Source organism: Podarcis erhardii (assembly GCF_964252035.2).
Source record: "Podarcis erhardii genome assembly, chromosome: 4".
NCBI classification, from domain to species: domain Eukaryota; kingdom Metazoa; phylum Chordata; class Lepidosauria; order Squamata; family Lacertidae; genus Podarcis; species Podarcis erhardii.
In genome coordinates this window covers 14,602,702-14,628,547 of record NC_138508.1, presented here as the reverse complement: position 1 = coordinate 14,628,547, position 25,846 = coordinate 14,602,702, and the positions used below count along the sequence as shown (strand labels likewise).

Here is a 25,846-nt window from a genome sequence, read left to right as displayed (position 1 = left end):
AGGGCACACCCATACTCATACAAGCTTATTTAACACATGGCTTAACACAAGCAGCAAGTATATATACAGTACAAAGAAACTTTACATACTACAAACACTGAATTGAAATGGGACAATAAACCAAATGTACAAAAATATTTTTATTAAAAAGCAGCAGCTTCTGAACAAGGCAATGTTATCAAAAACCAAATGTAAACATTGCTAAGTTCAACTGACGGGGGGGGGGGCTACTCTGAAAGCAGTTACAGTACTATAAATCAGCTAATTATCCTTGACACAAAAAGCAATACATAATTTTATAATTCTCAAGTTGTAAGTAACTTATCGGAGCCTGTCCCAGCGCCAGATACTGGCATCATCGCATACAGCTATAAGGATACTACTGTCTCTGCTAAAGCTGGTTTGTCGAATCGCAGCAACACACTTTGGGTGAGTAAGGGTTGTACACCTATCAAAAGAGATAAAGTGTTATATTTCTCTTCATTCAACACCATGTGAACGAAAGGATATAAGACAACAGGCACAGTTCTTAACTTCATCCCTCCTCCCTTTAAACAACATCCTGATCGCATTATCCCATTTCTCCCACCCCAAAATATGTTAATTTATGGAAGCTTTCTGGGCTGTATCACTTTAAACTAATCCATAGACAAGAAGCATGTGAGGCTTCTCAATATTCTTGTTTCTACATTCAGGGAGTTTTTTTTTATTGAAAGCACATCTCATCTTGTGATGCCTCACGTGCCCTATTAAGTGGTATGACCCTGAAACAGGATTTTCTGTCCTGGACACCTATCCCATCTATAAATAACTCAAAAACTGAAAAAGCTTAATCACAGATCTATGGCAGGGGAAGTTACCATTTCCCCCCCCCCCCCCCGTCTGTCAGAAACTGGTGCATGTTCTCTTTGTTCATACGAAATCATATACAAAGTTGTTCCGGATTCCCCACCCTGGCCCAGATATTTTACATTGTTACCTTCTCAGAACAAAGGCAGCAAGCTGTAATCCAAACTTTGAGAAGACAAACATGCTTATGGCCTGTACGTCTTTATTAAAACTTCCTAAGTTATGGTAAAGGGGTTGACTTGTCTGTTTCAGTGTTGATAAGCAAGAATTCTGGTGCAAAGCTGGGGATTCAGAAACACTCACTTGGCCTTATGAGGATCTTCTATTTCTAAGTCCCAGACATAGAGCTTGCCAACTTGATTGCCCAATGCCAACATCTAAAAAAGAACAGAAGATTTATGCAGCCAAATGCTGTGGTGACAATGACTGTTTCAATATTGCACTCTACATAATTTTCTTTCGTTTTCTCAACAGCTTCAAGAATAAAGGTTTCCCTAGACAACTCAAGGATAATGCACTATCAGTACCTTGGGGATTTCTAATCCTTTGCCCACTTGGTGCACTCCAGCTGTGCTGGTCAAGAAGAAGAAGAAGAAGAAGAAGAAGAAGAAGAAGAAGAAGAGGAGGAGAAGAAGAAGAAGAAGAAGAAGAAGAAGAAGAAGAAGAAGAGGAGGAGGAGGAGGAGGAGGAGGAGGAGGAGGAGGAGGAGGAGGAGGAGTAGTTTGGATTTGATATCCCGCCTTTCACTCCCCTTCAGGAGTCTCAAAGCGGCTAACATTCTCCTTTCCCTTCCTTCCCCACAACATACACTCTGTGAGGTGAGTGGGGCTGAGAGACTTCAAAGAAGTGTGACTGGCCCAAGGTCACCCAGCAGCTGCATGTGGAGGAGCGGAGACGCGAACCCCGTTCCTCAGATTACAAGACTACCGCTCTTAACCACTACACCACACTGGCTCTCTCTTCCAAGACAGTTGGAAGCTGTCGTCCAAAACATATGGTGGGCAGTGGATTGACTAAGGGTGCCCTCAGCAACTAATGAATTGATACTACATCACATTTTGACAATTAGAGAAGCCAAAATCAAAATAGGGTATCCTTCCTTACTACACTTCTGGAGGCAATAGGCTTTCTTCCGAAAGAATGATAGACTATGGTTTAGTGCAGCTTTCCCCAGCCTTGCATCCTCAGATGCTGTCAGACAGCATCATCCCCAATCACCATCTATGTTGTTTGGAGATTAGCAAGGCGATACAGTGGTACCTCGGGTTAAGTACTTAATTCGTTCCAGAGGTCCGTTCTTAACCTGAAACTGTTCTTAACCTGAAGCACTTTAGCTAATGGGGCCTCCCACTGCCGCTGCACCGCCGAAGCCCGATTTCTGTTCTCATCCTGAAGCAAAGTTCTTAACCTGAGGCCATATTTCTGGGTTAGCGGAGTCTGTAACCTGAAGTGTATGTAACCCGAGGTACCACTGTAGTCCGAAGATACCTGGAGGGCTACTGTATAGGGGAAGGCTGGTTTAGAGTTGCATAAGCAAGTCTCATGCTCATGAGCTCTCTGCTCCCCTAGGATGGCTGCCAAGAGGTAACTTTTCCTTGATCTGACCGTTCCCCTCACCTCTGCTGTATTTCTGTATTATGTAAGCCACCTTGTGAGGGCTTTGCCCTAAAAATATCTGAATGAATACAATATCCTCCTCCCGGACACCTTTAACTCCCTTATTGTCCAACAAACCTAGCTGTCCTGTTATTTTTAATTCTTTTTAGCAATATGGCATTAATTTTTCTCCTTTTGCATCCCTTAATATCCACACTGTGCATGTGCAACATGGGCCATGCATAAAGAAGAGCAAGGGTAGCCCATCCTGTTTTGCCACCCACACTTGCTGACCCGCTGAAGCCTCGCTCGCCAGGGTCACACAGCTGTGGCTTCCAGGTTATTGCAAGAGCTCTCGCAAGATCTCACCAGAACCTAGGAAGTGCCCCTTGGTTTCCACTGCCTGAGGCGACTCTCAGTGTGCCTCATGGATGGACCGGCCCCATAGAAGAGTATACTACCCATTATGGTTTACGCACAACAGCCATATTTTATGATATATGGCATATCCGCCTACATATATTACAAAATATGGGAGCCTCAAGCACGCATGAGAAGCAGCAGTGCCAGCTGAACTTCATCTGTGCACTGGACTAATCTTAAATAGCCTTGCTTAATCTCTGCCTTGGCCCTTACCTTTTGCCAGAAATCCATTGAAAACCTCATATACCATATATCGCACTGACTGTAATCAAATCGTCCTAAAATGGTCACATTAGACTCGCTGGCCTTTATTTTATCGATGTCATCTTCCATTTTGCCTGGTTTCCAGCACACAATGGCATTTTCACACGACTGTGGACAGAGGGAAAAGAAGGCTTCAATATAACCCACAAAACACTTTCACACCCACATCCTGCACAGGAAAATGTGGAGGAGATAGACTGCTTTAGGCCATCAACAGTATTTTTATTGTGGGGAGAGGAGGCACGCTACTGGGATTTTTTAAAAATAGTAGGAAGGTACCATTTCAGTAAATTTTGAAATTTTCCTATTCTCATCAATTAAATTAAGCGGCCTCAGTCCTGTATACCTGAAGGAGCGTCTCCACTATCGTTCAGCCCGGACACTGAAATCCAGCGCTGAGGGCCTTCTGGCGGTTCCCTCATTGCGAGAAGTGAGGTTACAGGGAACTAGACAGAGGGCCTTCTTGGTAGTGGCGCCTGCCCTGTGGAACGCCCTCTCTTCAGATATGAAGGAAATAAGCAGCTATCTTCTCTTTAAAAGACATCTGAAGGCAGCCCTGTTTAGGGAAGTTTTTAATACTTGATGCTGTATTGTTTTTAACACTTGATTGGAAGCCACCCGGAGTGGCTGGGGACACTCAGCCAGATGGGCAGGGTATAAATAATAAATTATTATTATTATTATTATTATTATTATTGATCACTTTTAAATCTTCAGAGATCAAAACATAAATGTGACATTATTGAAACTGAAGCCACCCTACCTTGGAAAGTATCAGATCTCCTAGCCATCGCACACAATCTACATAATTTCTATGTATATCTCTGGTGGAGAAGTCAGGAAAGTGAATTTTTTGAGAAACAAACGGCCTGCAAAGGAGAGAGTTGATGCATCTGATCAGTGCGGTTGGGCAGAGGAAAGACACAACTGCAGGAGCTTGGGATGAAATGACAATAGAGGTGGAATAATTTATATTCCCGTCCCGCCAAAATAAAAAAATATGGGTCACTGGCTGAATTCAAATGTAAGAAGCCATGTTCTTACATGTCCTCTCTTCAGCTCTCACTTAACCCCCCCACTCAACTTCAGCAAAGCCTGTTTTCATTTTTAAAATCACCATTTCCCATGCTATCAGAACTGAAAAACTATGGTTTAAGGGTTTCCACCAAATCTTTCAAGGATATTTATGCTAATATAGCTTAGTAAAGCCTTCAAACTTACAATGAATCTTAACAAACAATAAAATACATTATTTTAAACACTGCAGAGCTTGTCCTGCAAAAAAGGGGAAAGTGGAAAACTGACATTTAAGCTGCAATCCTATATCCACTTAACTGGAAGTAAAGTCCCATGGAACACTATGGGACTTGATTCTGGATAGTCACATACAGTGGTACCTTGGTTCTCGAACTTAATCCATTCCGGAGTCCATTTGACTCCCGAAACCGTTCAAAAACCAAGGTGCTGCTTCCGATTGGCTGCAGGAGCTTCCTGCACTCAAGCGGAAGCCGTGTCAGATGTTCGGCTTCCGAAAAACGTTCACAAACCAGAAGACTTACTTCCGGGTTTGCTGCATTCTGGAGCCCATTTGTTTGACAACTAAGCCATTCAGCAACCAAGGTACCACTGTATAGGTTTGCACCAGTGGCCTAATTCACATATCACAGTTCATTACCATGAACATATCAATCTCACCTATTTTTAAAGCCACAACCACTGGGGCTTATCGCTATGTCCAAATCAGGAACCAAGGTTTCAGTCCAACCAAACCACAATCTGTAGCTAAGGTTTGTCCTTGGCTTACTGATCACCGTTTGTTTGGAGAGAAACAAACTGTAACTCCCAGTTCAGACAAAATGCTACGTCAGAGGTCATGGTTTGCATAATAGTAGGGCAAAACTATGAAATAAATAAGTAATAAATAAACCTGGCATGTTCACGGTAAATCTTTACCTATGATTTACCACTGAAGTGACAACTGGACCATACCTGTCATGGGAGGGGAAAAACTTCAAGCAATTTACAGCCTCATTTCAAGATCTAACCACTTGCAAGTTTCAAAAGGTGTTGATATAGGAGTGAGGAAAACATCACACTAGGATTGGGGCTGCCCTTACCTGTTGGTTTTATTGGGATTGTATTCATAGGACTCTTTGATTGCATTGATCATTCTCTTTGAATTGATTCGCCAGAGTTTCAGGGAGTGATCCATGCCACAAGACATAATTTTTTCGCCAAGGAGGTCATAATCCTATACACAGAATGTAGCAACTTCAATTTTGCATACAAGATTAAAATAAAATCAACAGTGAAGCCCCCAGATTATACAAATCAGGTTATTAGCTATCCTATTAAGCAAATTTCCATTTTCTGACCTATAATTAAAATGCAAACCACAATTTAGAATTTGTTTAGCAAAGAAGGGAAATAAACTTTGGAGCGGGGGTAGGACAGCACTGATAAATTTCAAGCTGCACAACAATTTTTCACTTACTGCACTTAAAACTTCATCCCTATGCCCTTCTACTCCTCCAAATATTGCAACCAAAGTGTCTGTTTGAATGTTCCACAGTCTCAATGCATGATCTAGTAAAAAGGGGAGGGGAAACAGAAAGGTTAGATTCCATCATCTCACAATAAACACAATAGTATATTCTGATCAACTAAGTGGTTCAACCCCAAAACTGCATACAAAACGTATTGACTTGGTTCACATGTATTGCTAAGACAAACCATGGTTGGGGGTCATGGCCTCCCCCCCCCCCCATCATTTTGCTGCTGTGCTGAGTCAGCCATGGTTTGGCTTAATGCCGTCTGAACCTGGACTCGCTGTTTTCTTCAGACAAACCATTAACTATGGTTTGGAGAGCTAAACCATGAGCTCATATTCGGACAACATGCAAAGCCAAACCATGGCTCAGTGCAGTACACAGCAAAACAACCAGGGAGGAGCAAGTCGGCGGCAACCTCCTCTCAAGGCTTGTTCCCATAATGTAACTGAGCCATAGTTTAGTGCCATGTCCAAATAGTGGAAACTTAGGAAGGGAGTAACAGCCATTGTGCAATTCCCTCCACACAAAGGTGTATTTAGCTGAAGACACACCTCTTTACCTTTTACACCTGTGATACTTTTTTTTTTAAGATACACCCTTATACTCTAGACTCTTTTAACCGATTTTGATATTGTATTTTTAAACTGTTCTAAACCACCCTTGGATATAATGGATATGTAATCTAAATTGGGGGGGATATGAAGATGCTGTTTTATGTACTGAAAGCTAATTTGTGAAAATGTGTTGGGTAGTTTACATTTCAAAATGCATTCTCCTTCCCGCACCAATTTGAGGTTCCTATTTGGGATGTTGTGTGCATTTTTGGTGTCATCCTTTCCCCCTTTTAGCTCTTACAGAATAACCCACTACCAGATCGTTCCTAAACATTCAAAAGGAACCTAATTCCATACCTTTGCTCACAGACAAGAGAAGATTTGGATCCCTGGGATGAAATTTCAATTCGTTGATTGCGTTGCCATGGCCCACATAATGCTACAACAGAATTTAGAGGTCAGGTTATTCCCTCCACATCTCTGTATTTTTTTGCATCAAAATGTTAGAATCGATTTTGAGCATTAATATTTACATCTTGGACCAACTCACCTTTATGCACTGCATTGTAATGGGATTAATTATCCTAATAATGCCCCTTGATCCAGCCACAGCCAGAAGGGGGTGGCTTGTATTGCTATCATAGGTCCATGCACAAGTATAAAAGTTTTCGTCTGCCTGAAGTGTGCAGTTAAGGGCTAAACATGCACCTGTGGAATGTCCCACTGCCCATGAGATATTTAACCAAAAATATTTAAACATAAACGAAGTAGCCTACAGTTCACAAAGCAGAAAGCCAAGTGCTGCTCCCTACTGGGTTTATGTGAAAGTGCAGAGAATGGTTTGGAGCAACCCATCAATGGGAAAACTCAGAAACCACTGGCCTGGAAGGGACCATTCTGCAACGAACTCCAAAATTTGCCATGGAAGGATATAATTTACTTTCACGATATTAATATCATTTACTTTCACCATATTAACTGAAGTTAGTCTTGCAAAGTGTTTCTTTAACTGCATTCTCATTAAGCAGGGAAAGCTATGAAACTATTCTCAAACCAGCCCTAGAAACACAGACGTAGTAAAGGATACATCGGCATCCACATAAGACTGTAGCAACCGTATTTCTCCTTGCGAATGACATTCATATAAAGTAACCTAGAGGTGGATGAAGCACAAGAAATTAGAGAGTTCCCGATTCCCACAGCTGGACAACTCCACACAGTGTATAGAATTAGTCATACAATAATCAAGTTTTCATCCACTTCTACTGAGAGCGATGGAGGCCGGTCCATTAGGGCAAATGGAGCACTGCTGCTCCACCAATCTCATTCTGCCTGCAGCCAGCCCTCACCTGCCTGCCTTTCCTCCCTACCTGCAGCCCGTCAAAGGGGTGACCCTACTTGTGAGCTCCCCCCTCCTAAGTTTCAGTATTGCCCTTGCAGAACTCAGCAGAAGAGACAGATGGGGACAAAAGTAGAATTAGTTGGCTTGGCTTCGCATTGGCTGCACCTGTCACTGATTTGGGTTCTACCTACTGTTGGGCTTCCCTTCCACTTTACCAGTGCCAAAGGGCACTACCACTGATTGAGGGGGACGTAATGACTTCATCTGTGTGCATTCCTAACATATCACAAGGTCAGCAATTTCCTTAAGTTGTCCTCAGGACTGTTCAAACCACAAGACCTTCTCTTATGTCTATAGTGAATGGGCCTCAGGTTCCTATGCTACCTCCAATATATGAAGTCTAGTTACAGAATTAAATATATATATATATTTGCTGGAAGTTATTTAGTAAAATGAGCAATTATTACCAATCGTGAAAACAACTACCTTTGAGAGGAGTGCTTGATTATAGCAGCAGCTGCAGGAAGCTAACAGTTTCAAGGCTTATGTAGTTTTTTTCACCTACTGCTTATTGACATTGCACTACTTGAGCAGATTGCAAATATCTCTTTTGAGGTGTTTACATATGCTGCCAGGCAGGCGGGGGGGGGGCATTTTTAAAAGCAGGATTTTGACATTATACTTCAGCTGCACACCCATGGACAGACAAGTGATTTTTCCTTTCAAACCCAACTTTTATACTCAACTGAGTATGAGCATTCTCAACACATCTTCAACTGGAAGTGTTTCTAGCAAACCCATGCATATGTTTATCTAGGACTGTGGCCATCTGCAACTACCTTTCCACTATACTATTGTACCACATCACAAAACTGTTTAATTTGGCTCTTGGGATCAGAAATAAAGCCTAGAGTTTGGGAAAAAAACCCGCAAGACATATTTCAACGTTATGAAAAGGAAGCAAGATCTGGGAAAGCAGTAAATAAGTGAAATTTAAAATAAGTTTCAACTTGTCACTCACTCTGTTACTGCCAACAGTAGCAAACACCAGGGGATCGCCTTCCTTGCTGTGCCAGTTAAACTGTACCCCAAACAATGGCAAACTATGGTCTTCCTGAAAACAAAAAAGGTGTAAGAAGAATTGGCTTCAAAACAAAAGTTGTGAGAGAGAACACAAATGCATTTAATATATTTGTATTTAGGACATTTCTTTTCAGGGCAGAAGTACACATTATGTGCACTATGGGGATGCTGATGAAAAAAGCATTCCAATGATGGCCTCTCCCTGTCATCAGTACCATTTTGGAACACTTACCCAGGTTGCAATGTTATCACTCCCATCAGCCCCAGCCAGGGTGGCCAATAATCAGGGATCATGGGAGATGTACAGTGGTGCCTCGCAAGATGAAATTAATCCGTTCCGCAAGTCTCTTCGTCTTGTGGTTTTTTCGTCTTGCGAAGCACGGCTATTAGCGGCTTAGCGGCTATTAACGGCTTAGCGGCTTTAAGAAAAAGGAAACAAACTCGCAAGAACTCGCAAGATGTTTCGCCTTGCAAAGCAAGCCCATAGGGAAATTCGTCTTGCGGAACGACTCAAAAAATGGAAAACTCTTTCGTCTTGCGAGGCATTCGTCTTGCGAGGTACCACTGTAGTCTAAACACATCTACATGATCACAGGGTCCCCAACCCTGATGTAGAATGAGGGAGCAGAAACATACTGCACGACATCATAGGGAAGTATTTCCAAGTGAGACAAGGAAGCTATTTTTGGTGGCAACACTATGTCACCAACACTACTAGGCTAAGGTGACTTGTCTGCATTAGCATAATTTTTTTGAACAAACCTTAGAGATTGAGAGGAAGGAGTGTTGCCCATGGGACAACTCTACTATTAGTAAGCCATTCATGAAAGCAATGCCTGCCAGAATCAAATTGTGTCCAGCCTACTCCAAGAAACCTAGGTATACATGCTAATTAATCCAATGTAGGACTTGCTGGTGAAAGGTGTATAATAAATGTCATAATAAATAAATGGCACAATTTTCCTTCCAAGTTTTGAGTTTTCCAACTGAAGTTATGAGCATGGACTAGGATTGAAATGGAAAAATAGGGCTCAACAACTGGTAGGAAAAGAAACTAAACAAGAGCATTGCCTTTCCAATCTCACTAGAAGTCTTATTCCAAATTATGATTCAGAACGCTAGGAACTGGGAGCAGGTAGGAGTACAGTATTAAAGAATAAAACTATATTATACTGGCATTTCAAGGATTCCAAATATCATGTTAGATTTTAAATAACGCAGCAACATACACAACATACAATTTATCCAGTCTTAATCAAAACAAGTATGTAACTCTTCTCACAATGTTTTACGGGGAGTTGTAGGGAACAGCTTAGTGCAACCTTCCACAACCTGGCCCCCTCCAAATATTTGGACTACAGCTCCCATCATCCCTGATCACTGGCCATGCTGATTGGCACAGATGGTAGTTGGGAGTCAAAAAACATCTGGGGGGAACCAGGTTGGGGAAGGCTGCCCTGACGGAAGAACACGTTTTACATGTGTAAAGGGCTCAAGCATAAATTCCCACACCACCAATTAAAAGGATCAGAGCACATAGTAGGATATGCTATAACAAATATAGCAATCTACAAACAACACCACAGACTTTCGATAACCTTTTGAAAATAAAACTTTTGCTAATTTTTTTCCTGCTAAATGCCTTCTCCCCAAGACAGACATGTGCTGTAACTGTTTTGTTATTATATTTTGAAAGGTCTCTAGGCCTTCACCTTCAGTGGCTGATCTTAGCCACCCGAAAAGAGAGACTACACCCTTCAGTTTCCTGTTATTTGTTAAAACATATCTTGCTTTCCTCTGGTACAAACTTCAACTAAAGGCAACAAGGTGAAACATGTACAAACGCATGCAAAGAACATTTAGAATAGGAGTTTTGGACTGATCTGAGAGAAAACACTGCTTTAAGCTTTAAAGGACTTCAAAGCTGAAAAACAGCATCAACATGATAGTGATTACTATCTGGAGAATGTGTCCATGAGCTAACTTACCTGCTGCCACAGAAAGAGAAATTATTATATTACAAATAATATATAGGCAACTTTCAACTTAGGTGGGGGTTAAGTTCCAGACATAGTGCGTAAAGCCAAAATCACATATAGTCAAAACACATTGGGTTCAATGGTGAGTAGGATTGCCAAAGTCTTTTCCTCTGGACGCCCACCCACTTTTTAAATTTTATAGTTTTTTTGCCAAGTGTGTAAAGCTGAATGCACACAAGTTAAATGTGTGTGTGTGTTGCGAGTTACCCATACTTAAAATTTCTCTAAAGCTGCTTCTGATTTTCCCTTCATACGAGCAGGACCTGCTACCTGGTTACGTGTGCTTAGGTGGCAGGGCCACTAGCTTACATGGAGAATGTTATCTATCCACAGCTATTTGCCATGTGAAGTACAAGAAGCCTGTTCTGAGGCAGCATTCTCCTGAACACAAGATCTTCCTTGTGGACTGCCCAGAACCACCACCTGACTGCTGTTTGAAAAAGAATGCCAGTTCAAATATGCCTTGTTCTGATCCAGTAAATAAGTTATTTGAATCACTAAAGTACAAAACACTGTTGCAGTGGTACCTCGGGTTAAGAACTTAATTCGTTCTAGAGGTCCGTTCTTAACCTGAAACAGTTCTTAACCTGAGGTACCACTTTAGCTAATGGGGCCTCCCGCTGCTGCCACACCACTGCCACATGATTTCTGTTCTCATCCTAAAGCAAAGAATGAGAAAGGTGCTATTTCTGGGTTAGCGGAGTCTGTAACCTGAAGCGTCTGTAACCCAAGGTACCACTGTATAAAGGCAGCAAGCAATTTTCATTCTAATGAGATGTCTGCTGACAAAATACCTTGAGGCTGTTTACACATTTGAAGGAGTATTTGCATTTCTTTGACTTCCATTTTCCTTTCCCCCAGCTTTTTCTTCCTGGAGCATTGGGGGTGTTTGTAGGGGTATCAGGGCGTTCAGTGTTAGTACCACTCTCTATGCTAACAGCATCATCCTGAAAGCATAAAGAAGGTTGGTTTTCAAAACAGATCAAGACCCACACTCACAGCAAAAAAACTTACTAAGTGAAGGAAGATCCTCCAGCTACTTCAGAACAATGAGGCAACCTTATTCAGAAATAGAGGATACTGAGCAACTAAAAGTATTCAACGACAATAGGCAAGATGATTCACACGTTTAGAGAATGAGTGGGCAGATCTATTTGTCATTTGCCACAGATTGCCAAGGATTTCTGATTCCCAGCTGTTTTAAACAATAGCAGCAACAATTATTTCCCCCAATTGCTCCTAAATTATTCCACTGAAATAAAAAAAGCTTGCAGTAAGCAGAAATAGTTTTTTGTCTTGAAGGACTGCGAGCTCCATTCAGTTCAGGGTCTCAAAGCAAACTCCTGTGCTTAAACTTCTTTAAATCCAAGTGTATGGCTTTTGTGCCAAGCTCTGGTTGGTGAATCCTGGCATATTAGTGAAAACCTAAGTAAATGTCAAATAAGGGGTATCTAACCTGAGTTCTTGCCAATTTGCTGCTTTCCTAAAAGCAGAGAATCATCAGCTTTACTTTCTTTCTTTTTAACATAGGTAGAAACTTAGGACGCTATTGAAAATTATTTTGCCTACCCATCTCTTCCATTCAGAAACAAATTTCCTTCAACAGAGAAAGCTAGCAAGTCAGTGAGAAGAGTTACAGACTAACTTCATCCCTGACATGCTAGCTTTCTATGTGAAGATAGCTGGAGTGGATACAGAGAAGATGGCTAACACAGAAGCCTAAATATAATCAGGGAAAAGTATTTTAGCCCAACTCTCTCCCTAACTCATTCTAATGTTCCATTTATAAAAGCAAGTGTAGCAAGATGGCAAATATAGAAGCCTAGGTTCCAGGAGGAAACTGTTCTACATTAGAATTCTTCTTGACACCCTAGCTATCTAGATGCAAAGGGGTTCTCCTTTGATTTCTTCTCATGAACAAGAACTCCATCACCTGCAGCCTGAAAGCCTAGAGAAATAGCATCCCACACACAGGCTAAACACCTGTATATGAACAATATCGGTTCCAAACAGCAGCAATGTACTGTATAATCAAGAGAACACCCACTAGATGCTGTGGCCTCCCAAAGCCCCAATCAGCCCCAGCCAGCATGGGCTAGCGGTCAGGGATGACTGCAGCTGCACAGGCCTTCCACCTTCCACCTTTAAACCTGCTTTCTCCTACCTGGCTCCAGAAGCTGGTGGGCTACAGCTCCCATCCTTCCTTACCACTGCTCCCAGGGCCAGCGGTAGATCACCATCAATCTCATTTACGAATTGCTTCCCGTGAGGCACCCCAAAGAGGATTAAGGTCTAGGAAGAGGTTGCAAACCCACCTTCAGGGCAGCAGGTTGGAGAGGGGAGGCTGCCTTGCAGTGGGGGGAATGGGACCCTCCAGCCCTTGAATCACAACTCCCAACACCCTCGGGAGATTGTGGACTCTCCTTCCTTGAAGGTAAGCAGAGGCTGAGTGGCCATCTATCATGGATGCTTTAAGTTGATGATTCCTGCATTGCCGGGGGTTGGACTAGATGACCCTCGGGGGTCCCTTCCACCTCTACAACCATATACAATATCTTTATTGTCATTGTCCCATGCAGAACAATGCAATTGAAAAACTACCTAAAACATTCAAAAACCCCTAAAAACTCTGAAACCCCATTTTAAAATACACTATAATATAGAGACCCCTTGTGCTGCAACTTTTCCTTTTTCCTGCGAGGAATCTTATTCAGAATAAGGGAATTTCCCTTTAAAAAAGGGAAACGTTGACAGCTATGTCTACAACTCAATGATGGGAGTTGCAGTTCAGCAATACCTGGGGGCTCCCCAGCGGCGTAGCGTGGGTTGTCAGCACCCGGGGCAAAGCAAGTAATTTGCGCCCCTTAACCCGTGGATTCGCGCCCCCTAACCCGTGGATTTGCGCCCCCTAACCCTAACCCCCAGGTGTTGCGCGCGGTGCGGCCGGGCCCCCCTGCACCCCCCATGCTACGCCACTGGGGCTCCACCACACTTGCCCTAAGGGAGCCTCAGTGTGGTGAACAGTGAAGAGTGCCTGGCTAGGACCTGGGTTCAAATCCCTACTCATCCACGAAGCTCGCTGGGTGACCCTGGAGCCAGTCACCCGCTCTTAGCCTAACCTACCTAGTGAAGAAAAAATGGGGAGGTGGGGCACCATGTGCACCAGCCTGAACTCCTTGGAAAATAAAGGCGGCATATAAATAAGTAAATTAATAATGGAAATTATAAACAGGACAGCCATGACCTCAGGCTCCCCCTCTCAGGAGGGGGGAGGGAAGAAGACCACCAGCCCCCCCCCCCGCGTTGCTAAGAGACGCGCTAGGCCCCAAGCCTGAGAGAGGGGTGTCTTCCTATCTCAGGGCCCCCCGCTCACGTTCTCGTCGCCGGACAGGTCCCCCGGGTTGCTGTTCTCGTCGCTGCTCAGCTTCTGCTTCTTCGCCGGCATCTCCGCTCCCGCCGCCGCCGCCGCCGCCACCCCCTCGGACGATGCTGCTCCCGCCGCCGCCTCCGAAGCCGCCTCTCCTCTGCCTCCGCCTCCTCTCCGCCGCTCAGACATTTTCCCCGCCCCTCATCCCCGCGGCCGTAAAGCGCGGCGGAGGCGGTGTCGCGAACGGCCAGGTTCCGAAAGCGTGAGGGCGGAGAGAGGAGACGGGGAGGCGCACGCGGGGAAGGGGGCGGGGCGAGAGAGGCGCGAGAGAGCGTTTAATTGGAGCTTAGCCGCTCCTGCCGCAAAGCGCGACCGGCTTTCCCCCCGCCCCTTGGCGTCGTAAAATGGTTTAACAGAGAGCGCGGGCGCGATGCGCGCGGCAGAAAGAGAAGAGCGTGCCGTGACGTAGGGGAGGGAGAGGCGAGGCTGGCCGTTGGCCGTTAGAGGGCGCGCGCGCTTCTGGGAACTGGGTGTGATTTTGATTTACCGTATTTTAGTTTTTTTGCGCGTGCTCGGCGGGTCACGTCCGCACGACGTTCTTTTAAAGCGGCCTTGCACCCAGGGCCGGATTTAGGTTTGATGAGGCCTTAAGCTACTGAAGGTAATGGGGGCCCTTTATATGTCCAGCTGTCCTTTGTCAACAACAAATTGTCGCTGTTTTTTTGGGTTGAATATATGCTATATGGTAATTTGTGGACCTAATAGGTATCTAAAGCCATTTGCACATAACAAAATATGTATTTTATCAAAGTAGTTGTTGGACTGAAATACAATTCAGAAGTAGTATATTAATAGTGAAATACAATTAAGAAGTAATTAATAGTGAAATAATTATTAAACTCTAACTTTTAGTGATTTTTTATTCATAACAAACTTAATGCAAACACATTGGCATTTGGCAATAACAAAAGTTCCTTTAGAAACACAGTGTACAAAGACTCGTAATGGGGGGGGGGCAAGAGAGTGGGGCCCTAAGCTATAGCATGTTTAGCTTATATGTAAATCCAGCCCTGTTTGCACCGCTTACAAATGGCTTTCCTTTGGGATTGTTTCTTTCTTTTTGGTCACCTAACAATCAATACAGTGGTGCCTCGCAAGACGAAATTAATTCGTTCCGCAAGTTTTTTCATCTTGCGAAGCACGGTTTCCCATAGGAATGCATTGAAAATCAATCAATGCGTTCCTATGGAAACCGCCTTCAGACCAGGTCCGGGGACAGTCTGTCCCCCGACCCCTTCTGAAGGCTGGGGGTGGGGGGGGGACAAGGGCTTTTCTTCCCACCCCCAGCATTTTAAAAAACCCCGGGGCGATCTTAAAATGCTGGTGGGCGGCAGAGAAGCCTTCGCTGCCGCCTGCCAGCATTTTAAAAAAACCTGCCTGCCTTCCCGGGAGAGCGGAGAAACGCGCTTTTCTCCGCTTTCCCGGACGGCTTTTGAAGTCCGCTGTCCAGGGCGATCTTAAAATGCTGGCGGGCGGCAGCGCTGCCGCCCACCAGCATTTTAAGATCGCCCCGGACATCGGAGAAGTCCTCCGCTGTCCCGGGGGTTTTTTAAATGCTGGCAGGCGACAGCACTGCCGCCCACCAGCATTTTAAGATCGCCCCGGACATCGGAGAAGTCCTCCGCTGTCCCGGGGTTTTTTTAAATGCTGGCAGGCGACAGCGCAGCCGCCCACCAGCATTTTAAGATCGCCCCGGACAGCGGACTTCAAAAGCTGTCCGGGAAAGCGGAGAAACGCACGTTTCTCCGCTCTCCCGGGAAGGCAGGCAGGCAGGGGGGAGCAAAGACTTTTGCCCCCCGCCGGCCTTCAGAAGAGGTCCAGGACCTCTTCTGAAGGCCGGCGGGGGGCGAAAGTCTTTGCTCCCCCCCCCCCGCCTTCAAAAGCCGTCCGGGATAGCGGGAAGCGCTTCCCTGCTATCCCGGACCGCTTTTAAAATGCTGGCGGTGGGGAGCAAAGCCTTTCGGCCCCCGCCGGCCTTCCTGGACCTCTTCTGAAGGCCGGAGGGGGGGGGAAAGGCTTTGCTCCCCACCGCCAGCATTTAAAAGAGGTCCCCGGAGATTTCCCTGTGGGCTTTCTTCTTGCGAAGCAAGCCCATAGGGAAATTCGTCTTGCGAAGTGCCTCAAAAAACGGAAAACCCTTTCGTCTAGCGGGTTTTTCGTCTTGCGAGGCATTCGTCTTGCGGGGCACCACTGTAAAACCAATTAAAAACATCGCCACCAAAAAATCCCGCCATATTAATACGACAGTACAGTGGTACCTCTGGATGCGAACGGGATCCATTCCGGAGCCTCGTTCGCATCCCGAAGCGAACGCAACCTGCGCGTGCGCGGGTCATGATGCGCCACACATGCGCGTGACATCATTTTTACTGTCTTGGCATGCACGAGCGGCAAAACCCGTAAGTAACGCGCTCCGTTACTTCCAGGTCGCCGGAGCGCACAACCCAAAAATACTTATCCCGAAGCTACTTCAACTGAGGTACAGTGGTGCCCCGCAAGACGAACGCCTCGCAAGACGGAAAACCCGCTAGACGAAAGGGTTTTCCGTTTTGGAGGCGCTTCGCAAAACGAATTTCCCTATGGGCTTGCTTCGCAAGACGAAATGTCTTGCGAGTTCCTGCAGGTTTCCCCCCCTTTCCCCCCCCTTTTCCTAAGCCGCTGATCTGCTGATCTGCTGATAAGCCGCTTATCAGCTGATCCGCTAAAAGCCGCTAAACCGCTAACAGCGCTAATCCGCTAAGCTGTCAATGGGCTTGCTTCGCAAGACAAAAAAACCGCTATACGAAGAGCCTCACGGAACGGATTAATTTCGTCTTGCGAGGCACCACTGTATGACTGTACTGTGGGTACTGGTTTTGTCAAAGGACACTCTCCCCCCGCCCCCAAGAACCACAATTTTCAGGACCTTTAATAAAATACTTACAGTGTTTATCCACAATTCACGTCCCATTCATGTCAATCAAGTCCCGCTGGAGATTGTTATAAACTACAACTCCCGCGAGCCCCAGCAAGCATGGCAAATTGACAGGGATGATGGGAGTTGTAGTTCAGGAACTCTAGAGGGCCAAAGGTTCCCCACATCTGCTGTAACCAGAGCCGGATTTAGGTTTGATGAGGCCCTAAGCTACTGAAGGTAATGGGGCCCTTTAGATTTCCAGGTGTCCTATGTCAACAACAAATTGATGCTGTTTTTTGTGTTGAATATATACTATATGGTAATTTATGGACCTAATAGGTATCTCAAGTCATTTGCACATAACAAAATATGTATTTTATCAAAGTAATTGTTGAACTGAAATACAATTAGGAAGAAGTATATTAATAGTGAAATACAATGAAGAAGAAGTATTTTGGGAAATCCGGCACTGGTAATCCTATGCATGTGCAGAGTTGAGCTGTAAGGCAGAGATCAGCAACTCATTCCTTTCCCCATTTTGTGTAGAAATGGTGAGATGGGAGAAGCTTCACCCCACAGCTGTAAAAAACTGATAGGAATTTTATGGTCTTAGATATATGGTAATGCTCATAAGTGTACCAACCAAGCACATACATAGATCAGCACAGGAAGGCCAACCTGGAACCATTTTGATTCCTAAACTGAGCAAATGTTTTCTCTGCAAGGTCAAACTGGAAAAGTCTCCCCATTGTCTCTTTCCTCACAAATCCTGTCTTAAGGACACATTTAAGATATGAATAGGGTGTGAGCCTGTGACCTGGCCCAGGAACTAAGTATTTATCATTACAAAAGACTGGCCAGGCTACCCAGGAAATCCAATCAAGTAACCTGCCAGACAGGAGATAAACAAGGACAAGAGATAAACAACATTTAAATTTCTGTTTAGACCGCCTTTTCTATGATGTAGGTATGATGTATCTGAGGGGTGGTCTTAGGTTACACCCCTTCTGTGATGTACGTATGTATGATGTTTCTGGGAGTGGTCTTGATCTACAGGATGGCAATTTCAAAAGTCTTTATAAGGCCTTGTGCACCAATTTCAAAAGTCTTTATAAGGCCTTGTGAAAAAACAAAAGGGAAGGAACTGAAGCAGCTACAACCCCAAGAAACACAAGCTAAGAACAAAAGATAAGTCGCCGTTAAGCAAGCACCTCCTACCATATATCCATATATACCGATATACCGATATACCCACTATGGTCCTCACCAGGAAAAAATACAAGGACCAAGGAATCTTGCCTAATTCACCACAGAGCCCGATGGAGAGCCGAAGGAGACAAAGTAAAATTACCAGCTACTTTCCTCAAAAAGACTCGAGTAAGAGAACTCAGAATGAGAGTATTCTAGAGGTAGATATGCCTTTGCCACTCACAGTGTTGGATTGGCCAACACAGCTAAAGGACTTGCAAACAAACAACAAGAGGACAAACCATCCAACAAATTTGGCCCAAGAACTTGCCACAGCAGAGAATGCTACAAAGGCTAATACAGCCAACACACCTGATGCTAATCCTCATCTGTCACCGCTGGAACTTGGAAGCAACCTTTCAACCCACCAGTTGAAAGCCAATGACAGCGGAACAGAAATCCGGGGTGATTATCTTCAGGAGCAGATATTCCAGATTTCTACGGATCTCCTTAACGTCAAAAATTTCTTATCGATAACAAACGGGCTTCTTCTGACCCTAGTGGACAATTTTAAACAACATGTGAGCGCTTCAGGCCAGAATACAAATCCCCCAGTCAGCCCGGATCTACCTCTCCCTAGCAAACCCCGGAGGAAAAAAGCCGAGCCTAAGATGAAGAAAAGCAAAAATAGGAAAAACCTAAGGCGGCCTAAGACAACTCACCGTACCTGTAAAAAATATTGGCAGAAGCTCTTTAACCTTCTTCCACCCCTTTCTTCAAATGGAACAAACAAATCCAGCTCGAGTGCCATCAAAGAGACACGTAAAGTAGATACACTCACAAAAGAATCTAAACCAAGCTTTGAAGAGCCAACACCGAGCTGGGACAAAGGAACTAATCCATCTACAGTTATACCGCCCCAGAGTCCTCTTATGGTCAGCACAGAATCTGTAGACAGAGGTGAGCTGGCGACCCGAGCTATTGAGGGGAACCACTCCTCTCAAGCTCGACAGACGCTGTGTCCTAAAAGAGTATGGAGCTTAGTCCTAATCCCACAAAAGCTCGTCTTTGCTAATTACCCTAAACCGCCCAGATTTTATGCAGGGTCGGACCGTATAGACCACTTTTTGTCCATCATAAGTGGCATTTTACCGGGGGTAATAAAAGCAACTGACATAGTCGCTATAGAGTATCTACATCAAGATGATTGCTCGGTACGAGCATTGATTACTTTTTTAGATCATAGTCTGGCCAGCTTTATTTTTAGAGCTAAAAACCTATTCAAAAAAGAAAGAATAGTCTTATTAAGAATATTTGAAAATAGAGCACCTTTAACCTCTCTGATGGGGCCCAAGGGCATAGGAATGGAAGCTCACAAAAGGGAAAAAACCAACCACCAAAACCATCAAAATAGAAAGCATAAGTTTCAGCAGGATCATCTCCATCAAACAGTGCCAAATGGAAAAAAGGAAGCTCCACATCCAACTGGCGTCTGGCCTCTCACGCGTGATAGTGAGGACTCCGTATTGGAGGAAGAACTCTCACTGATAAAGCGATTCTGGTCACTGCATTCTCCAGCTCAAACTGAGATCCTGAAAAGACTTGATTCACTTCGAAGCAGACTAGAAAAAAAGGATGATCAAGGTGAGACAATGAAGGACCATTATGCGCAGCCCATATCTCCCAAATGTCTAGTGGATAGGAGGACGGCGGGAGGCACCTTTAAATGTGTAGACGTGGAATTACAATCTGAGCCCCCTGTGATGTACAACAAAGTAAGACCAAATCAAGGTGTGAAATCTCAAAGCGCCTGGCACAGCTATCTTAAATTGTCTCCGAATGAATTAGCTTCCCCCCCAACTCCAAAATCTAGCCCCAAATCACCAAGAAGAGAGGATCACTACACTCTCTCCAAGCAGTCATCCTCGAAAAGAGCCAATGGGTGTGTTTTTTTAGACACCAAAGAACTGCTGGACGTGGTGGTGACATAGATCCAGCTCCCCGAAGGGACCAGGGCCTAAAACTGCTGTCTTGGAATATCGCGGGTTGGCACGCCAAGAAAAACAACCAACAATTTTTGTGCTACCTTAAGCAATTTGACATCATCTTCCTTCAGGAGACATGGCAGAATGACCCTATATTTCTCAATGGGTATAACTGCCACTACCTGCCTGCCTCTCCATCTGTAAGGGGCGGCAGATCTAGTGGTGGCCTAGCTTGTTTCATTTCCACGGAGCTGGCGCATTCTCTAACAGCCCTACCCAGCTGCAACTCTCTAGCAACAGCCGCTCTACTTAGCTTTAAGAGAACTACTCTTCTGCTGGTCAATGTCTACATTCCCCCAGGCCAAAAAAACCCCGCGGTCAAGGCTATATGGGCTGAGCTAGAGGCGTTTTTAGAGCCTTTCGACTCTACTTACCCGTCTGCCCTGACTATTGTGTGTGGAGACTTTAACGCTAGTATAGGAACAGATGACAACAGTCTATACACTCACTTCAACTATTTATGGACCCTGAAGAACAGACGGATATTGGTGCGACACGACTGTCCAAAGATAGAAGAAGTAATTTGTCAGGTCTTTGCTTAGTGCAGGCTGCCAGATGGAGGGAACTGCTGATATTAAACGGCAACATAGAGGAGGATCGCCCCGGGGAATATACCCATTTCTCTAAGGCTGGGGGAAGCGTCATAGATTATATTCTAATCTCAAGATTTGCTCACAGCTTTGTAAGGAAGTTCCAAGTGGGCCACAATACTCTGAGTGATCACCTACCTCTAATTTTAGAGCTTGCAGGTCGGCCTTTTGACCACTCTATTGCCGAGCCACAATATATACCTTCTATAAATTTGGGTATACCTGCTCCCAAAAGACTCAAATGGTCCCCAATACTGAATGAAAATCTAACCCTCCTTCTTCAGTCAGCGGAGTTAAAGCTTATTCGCTCTGCTATTGTGTCAGGCAATTCAGCAGATGCGATTATGGAACGTTTTAAATTACTTTTGGAAAGATTGAAATCCCATTTAACAACAGTGATACACAGCGCCGCTACAAAGAGGGCAAAGGACGGAGCTAGCTGGTTTGACCTGGAGTGCAGGCAAACAAGGAGTCAAATGAGAACAGCCTACCAGAGATATAGGAAATCAGGGACTGCCCTCCTACTTAATGCTTATATTTATCTGAGAAGGTCTTACAAACAATTACTAAGGAGAAAGAAACTGGAAGCTGAAAGAGCCGCGTGGCACAGTCTGGTTAAGGCATCGCACGAGAAAGATACTACTTGCTTTTGGCGAACTATATCTGGTCTACTGGGCCAGGAGCGTACTAATTCCATTTGTATAGTGGAACCAATGGAGTGGTTGCGCCATTTTCAATCTTTGTTCTATGACCAGGAAGTCCAACACTACAAATTATGTATTCAATTGGAGGACCTACCTCATTGGCCACCAGTAACTGTAAAGGAAGTTGAGAACTTAATCGCACAATTAAAGAACAACAAGGCCCCAGGGAATGACTATATCCCTGCCGAACTTCTGAAGTCCAACATTGGCTGGTGGGCCCCCCTGCTGGCGTCTTTATTTTCTTGGATCGACTCAACGGGTTTACTCCCAGATGGTTGGACTGAGGCAATAGTTATCCCAATCTACAAAAAAGGACCTATGTCAGACCCGGCGAGTTATAGACCAATCAGTCTTCTGCCTATACCCAGCAAACTATATGCCAAACATCTTTATATTAAGCTAACTAGCTGGCTGGAAACTGAAGCTATTCTAGCGGAAGAGCAGGCGGGATTCAGGCAAGGCAGGTCCACCATAGACCATTGCTTCACCCTAGCCTACTTTATTGACAAATATGCCAAAAAATCCCGCGGGGTGCTATATGCAGCCTTTATCGATCTAAAGGCTGCTTTCGATTCAATTCCACGTGCAAGACTCTGGGATAAATTGAGCACATCAAGTATAGACAAAAGACTATTATTTCTGATCAGCTGTTTATATAAAGACACGGTGCTGCATGTAAGAACTTCGCCAAATGGCCATCTTATAGGACCAGTTCCTGTCTGTAAGGGGGTCAAGCAAGGTTGTATCTTGGCCCCAGCTTTATTCAACTTTTACATCAATGATATGGTTAATTGCTTGTCATCTCCGGACTTCCACGCTCCCAAACTGGCTGACAAATCAATATCAGTACTTTTGTATGCTGATGATGCGATACTCCTATCTCGAACAAGAATAGGCTTAAATAGGCTCATAGGAGAATTTTCAGCATACTGCAGGAGAGAGCAACTGGTAATAAACTATCAGAAAACCAAAATTATGGTTTTTGCAAGGAAACACAGACAGTACAGCTGGAGGATGGATAACCAGACAATTGAACAGGTTAAAGCCTTCAAATATCTGGGTATCGTTTTCCAGTCAACCGGGTCCTGGGATGTCCATCAAAAATGTGCCAAAGAAAAAGCAGCTCAAAGTATTAAGATGCTGTCCCGCTTCTTTTATACGAAGGGGGGCAGATACATCCCAGCAGCCGTCGAAGTTTTTCAAGCAAAACCTCTGGCGCAGTTACTGTATGGGGCACAAATCTGGACGGGGAACCACTGCTCTAGCCTTGAAACTGTTCAGTCTAAATTCCTAAGGCAGATATTCGGCGTCCCCACCTGTGTTCCAAACGCAGCATTACGACTCGAGGCCTGCCTTCCATCTGTAGAAACTCAGACCTGGCAAAGAACATTTAACTATTGGCTTCGTCTTAATCTAAATCCACCTGGTCTACTGCCTCTAGTAATGCAAGACCCTTACAAAAGCAAGTGGTTCAAAACTGTGCATCAAAAACTTCTTACATGCGGTCTGCATTCACAGTCCCTATTATCAATGGGCCTCATTAAAGCAAAGAGTCTAATAGGCCAGCGCCTGAAAGACATTGAACGGCAAAACAACCTGACTATCTTAAAGAAACTGTGCCCATGGTATACCTATTTTCCCCCTTCTCATTTTGATTCTCCAGTTTCATATTTGTTTAAACTAACCATCCCAAAATACAGACGTGCCTTTACATTGGCTAGATGGGATGTTCTCCCTTCTGCCGTACTCGAAGGTCGCTACCAAAAGACTCCATTTGAAAAACGACTCTGCCCATGTGGAGATGGTAATACGGAAACAATGTCCCACGTTCTCCTATCCTGCCCCCTTTACAAAGACCTAAGGAATGAGATTATTACTCCACTCATTCTCGCCAACCCCGGCCGTTCACCAGACATCACACTGTATTTCCTCTTATCTGATACGGATAGTCAGATAACAGAGAAGGTTGCGAGGTACATCGAGAGAGCTATGAAATTGAGGGCCACCATCTGAGTGACAGACTTGTTCATCTGACGGACCTCCTTTTGCTTGTTCTTTTCTCTCTTTTATCCTTATTTCTATTTTTAATTCCTGTATAGCTGTGGCCTGTTGGCTTTGCTAATAAAGTTTTGATTGATTGATTGATTGATTGATTGATTGACACATTTAAGATATGAATAGGGTGTGAGCCTGTGACCTGGCCCAGGAACTAAGTATTTATCATTACAAAAGACTGGCCAGGCTACCCAGGAAATCCAATCAAGTAACCTGCCAGACAGGAGATAAACAAGGACAAGAGATAAACAACATTTAAATTTCTGTTTAGACCGCCTTTTCTATGATGTAGGTATGATGTATCTGAGGGGTGGTCTTAGGTTACACCCCTTCTGTGATGTACGTATGTATGATGTTTCTGGGAGTGGTCTTGATCTACAGGATGGCAATTTCAAAAGTCTTTATAAGGCCTTGTGCACCATTTTTCTGGGTTCCTCCTCTCTCCTGCGTGTGAGGGGAGCACCCTGTTGCAACAGAGCAATAAAGATCAAGCTTACTAGCTGCTTTGCTTCTCAATATTCTCTGGTTGGCCTCTGTTATTCTCTCCTACCAATAGGGAACCTATGTAAGGACTCTATATGGGCTCTTGGATACCCCATAAGGGAAAAGGGCAATTTTTATTTACAACAGACACAGATCTTCTTTCCATAATGCTAAAAGTGCAATCTGTGACAATTCAATTAAGGCTGCAAACAAGCACTTGCCTGGGAGTAAATCCCATGGAAGTGTTTGAACACAACAGGGCTTTCTTCTGAGTAGGCATGTATAAGATTGCCCTGTTTGTGACGATTTTCACAAACAAAAAGACAATGGTTTGCTCCCCAGTGTGGCCCCTACAGCTATAAGAAAATGTTAAGAAACTGCTGAAGCTTTGAAACTGCTGAGAAAAGCATTTTACTTTGCAAGTTGCCTCCCCCCCCCCCCCCATGGGGCAGAAAGAAGCTGAAACTTTTATCGCAATGCAATACACGCAGGTTCACAAAGCACAATAGCTTCGTGTAACACAGTGTATTCATATGAAGACCATTCAGGCACCATGAATTAAAGCTCTGTCAGCAAAAGCATGCCTTGGGCACTTCTGGGCAGCAACAGCTAGTTGCTTTCCTGAACAAGGTAATGGGAAAATGTTTCTGTGCATATGATTGGAGGAAATTGAAATTCTTTGTGAAAAAAAACTTATAAATAACCCCCCAGGAGGTTGGGAGGGTTGGTTAGATTTTATTGGATTACCTGCTGAACCGAAAGTAATAAATGGCTGGACCTTTATCTCCTCCCGGCTCCTGAGTTTTATTGGCTAGACCCATGAGTTTTCAGCCTTTTTGGCTTGCACTAATTCCATAATTGATACTGTGAGCGAACAGGATGAAGGGACCATGACACCTCCATCCAAACAGACCACTCTAACCACCAGTCCTCGCAATTCAGTAATTCTGTAGACACCATTAAGAGGACGCCTGAACCTAGAACAGTTACCATTAAGAAGTCCCAAGTGGAACTCAGAATCCAGATCTGTGGTGGAAACCTGCATGGTATTATTGTGTCTGATGTAGAAGATGAGAGCTCTGCCAAAGGACCTAACGGGCTGGAGCTTGGAGACATGATACTTGAGTATGGATCTGTTGACATGCGGAACAAAACAGCTGAACTGAAAGTAATAAATGGCTGGAACTTATCTCCTCCCGGCTCCTGAGTTTTATTAGCTAGACCCAGGAGTTTACAGCCTTTTTGGCCTGCATCACCAGTAAGGGACCCCTGACCGTTAGGTCCAGTTGTGACCGACTCTGGGGTTGTGGCACTCATCTCGCTTTATTGGCTGAGGGAGCCGGCGTACAGCTTCCGGGTCATGTGGCCAGCATGACTAAGCTGCTTGTGGCAAACCAGAGCAGCGCACGGAAACGCCGTTTACTGCCGGAGCGGTACCTATTTATCTACTTGCACTTTGACGTGCTTTCGAACTGCTAGGTTGGCAGGAGCAGGGACCGAGCAACAGGAGCTCACCCCGTCGCGGGGATTCGAACCGCCGACCTTCTGATCGGCAAGTCCTAGGCTCTGTGGTTTAACCCACAGCGCCACCCGCGTCCCTTTGCATCACCAGTACAGGGAGCTAATTAGCAATGCTAGAATGACAGTGTCATTGCCAGTTCCTGCTGCTGTGGTTAGTCAATTAAATTTTCACAGGTTTTACATTTTTCTTTCATTGCTATTTCATGCCACAGTTTAATTTTTTTCCTCTCTCTTC

The 25,846-nt window shown here is 44.6% G+C and overlaps 1 protein-coding gene across 1 annotated transcript; it reads right to left on the bottom strand.

The window, feature by feature from the left end:
* Positions 1–127: 127 nt before the first annotated feature.
* On the bottom strand, positions 128–14,273 carry EED (embryonic ectoderm development). Its single transcript, XM_081860529.1, has 12 exons — positions 14,076–14,273; positions 11,497–11,649; positions 8,602–8,694; positions 7,326–7,391; positions 6,789–6,914; positions 6,596–6,677; positions 5,627–5,718; positions 5,250–5,383; positions 3,896–4,001; positions 3,082–3,240; positions 1,153–1,226; positions 128–448 (listed from the first exon to the last, which is right to left on the bottom strand). The coding sequence occupies exons 1-12, from the start codon at positions 14,256–14,258 to the stop codon at positions 322–324; spliced, it is 1,395 nt and encodes a 464-aa protein (XP_081716655.1). The 5' UTR covers positions 14,259–14,273; the 3' UTR covers positions 128–321.
* Positions 14,274–25,846: the final 11,573 nt, after the last annotated feature.

Coding starts and splice junctions, on each gene's coding strand:
- EED (XM_081860529.1), bottom strand. CDS start 14,258: ATGTCTGAGCGGCGGAGAGGAGGCGGAGGCAGAGGAGAGGCGGCTTCG. Junction 8,695..11,496: donor AATGTGTAAACAGCCTCAAG/GTATTTTGTCAG, acceptor TTTTGTTTTCAG/GAAGACCATAGTTTGCCATT. Junction 4,002..5,249: donor AATCCCAATAAAACCAACAG/GTAAGGGCAGCC, acceptor TCTCCTTTGCAG/GCCGTTTGTTTCTCAAAAAA.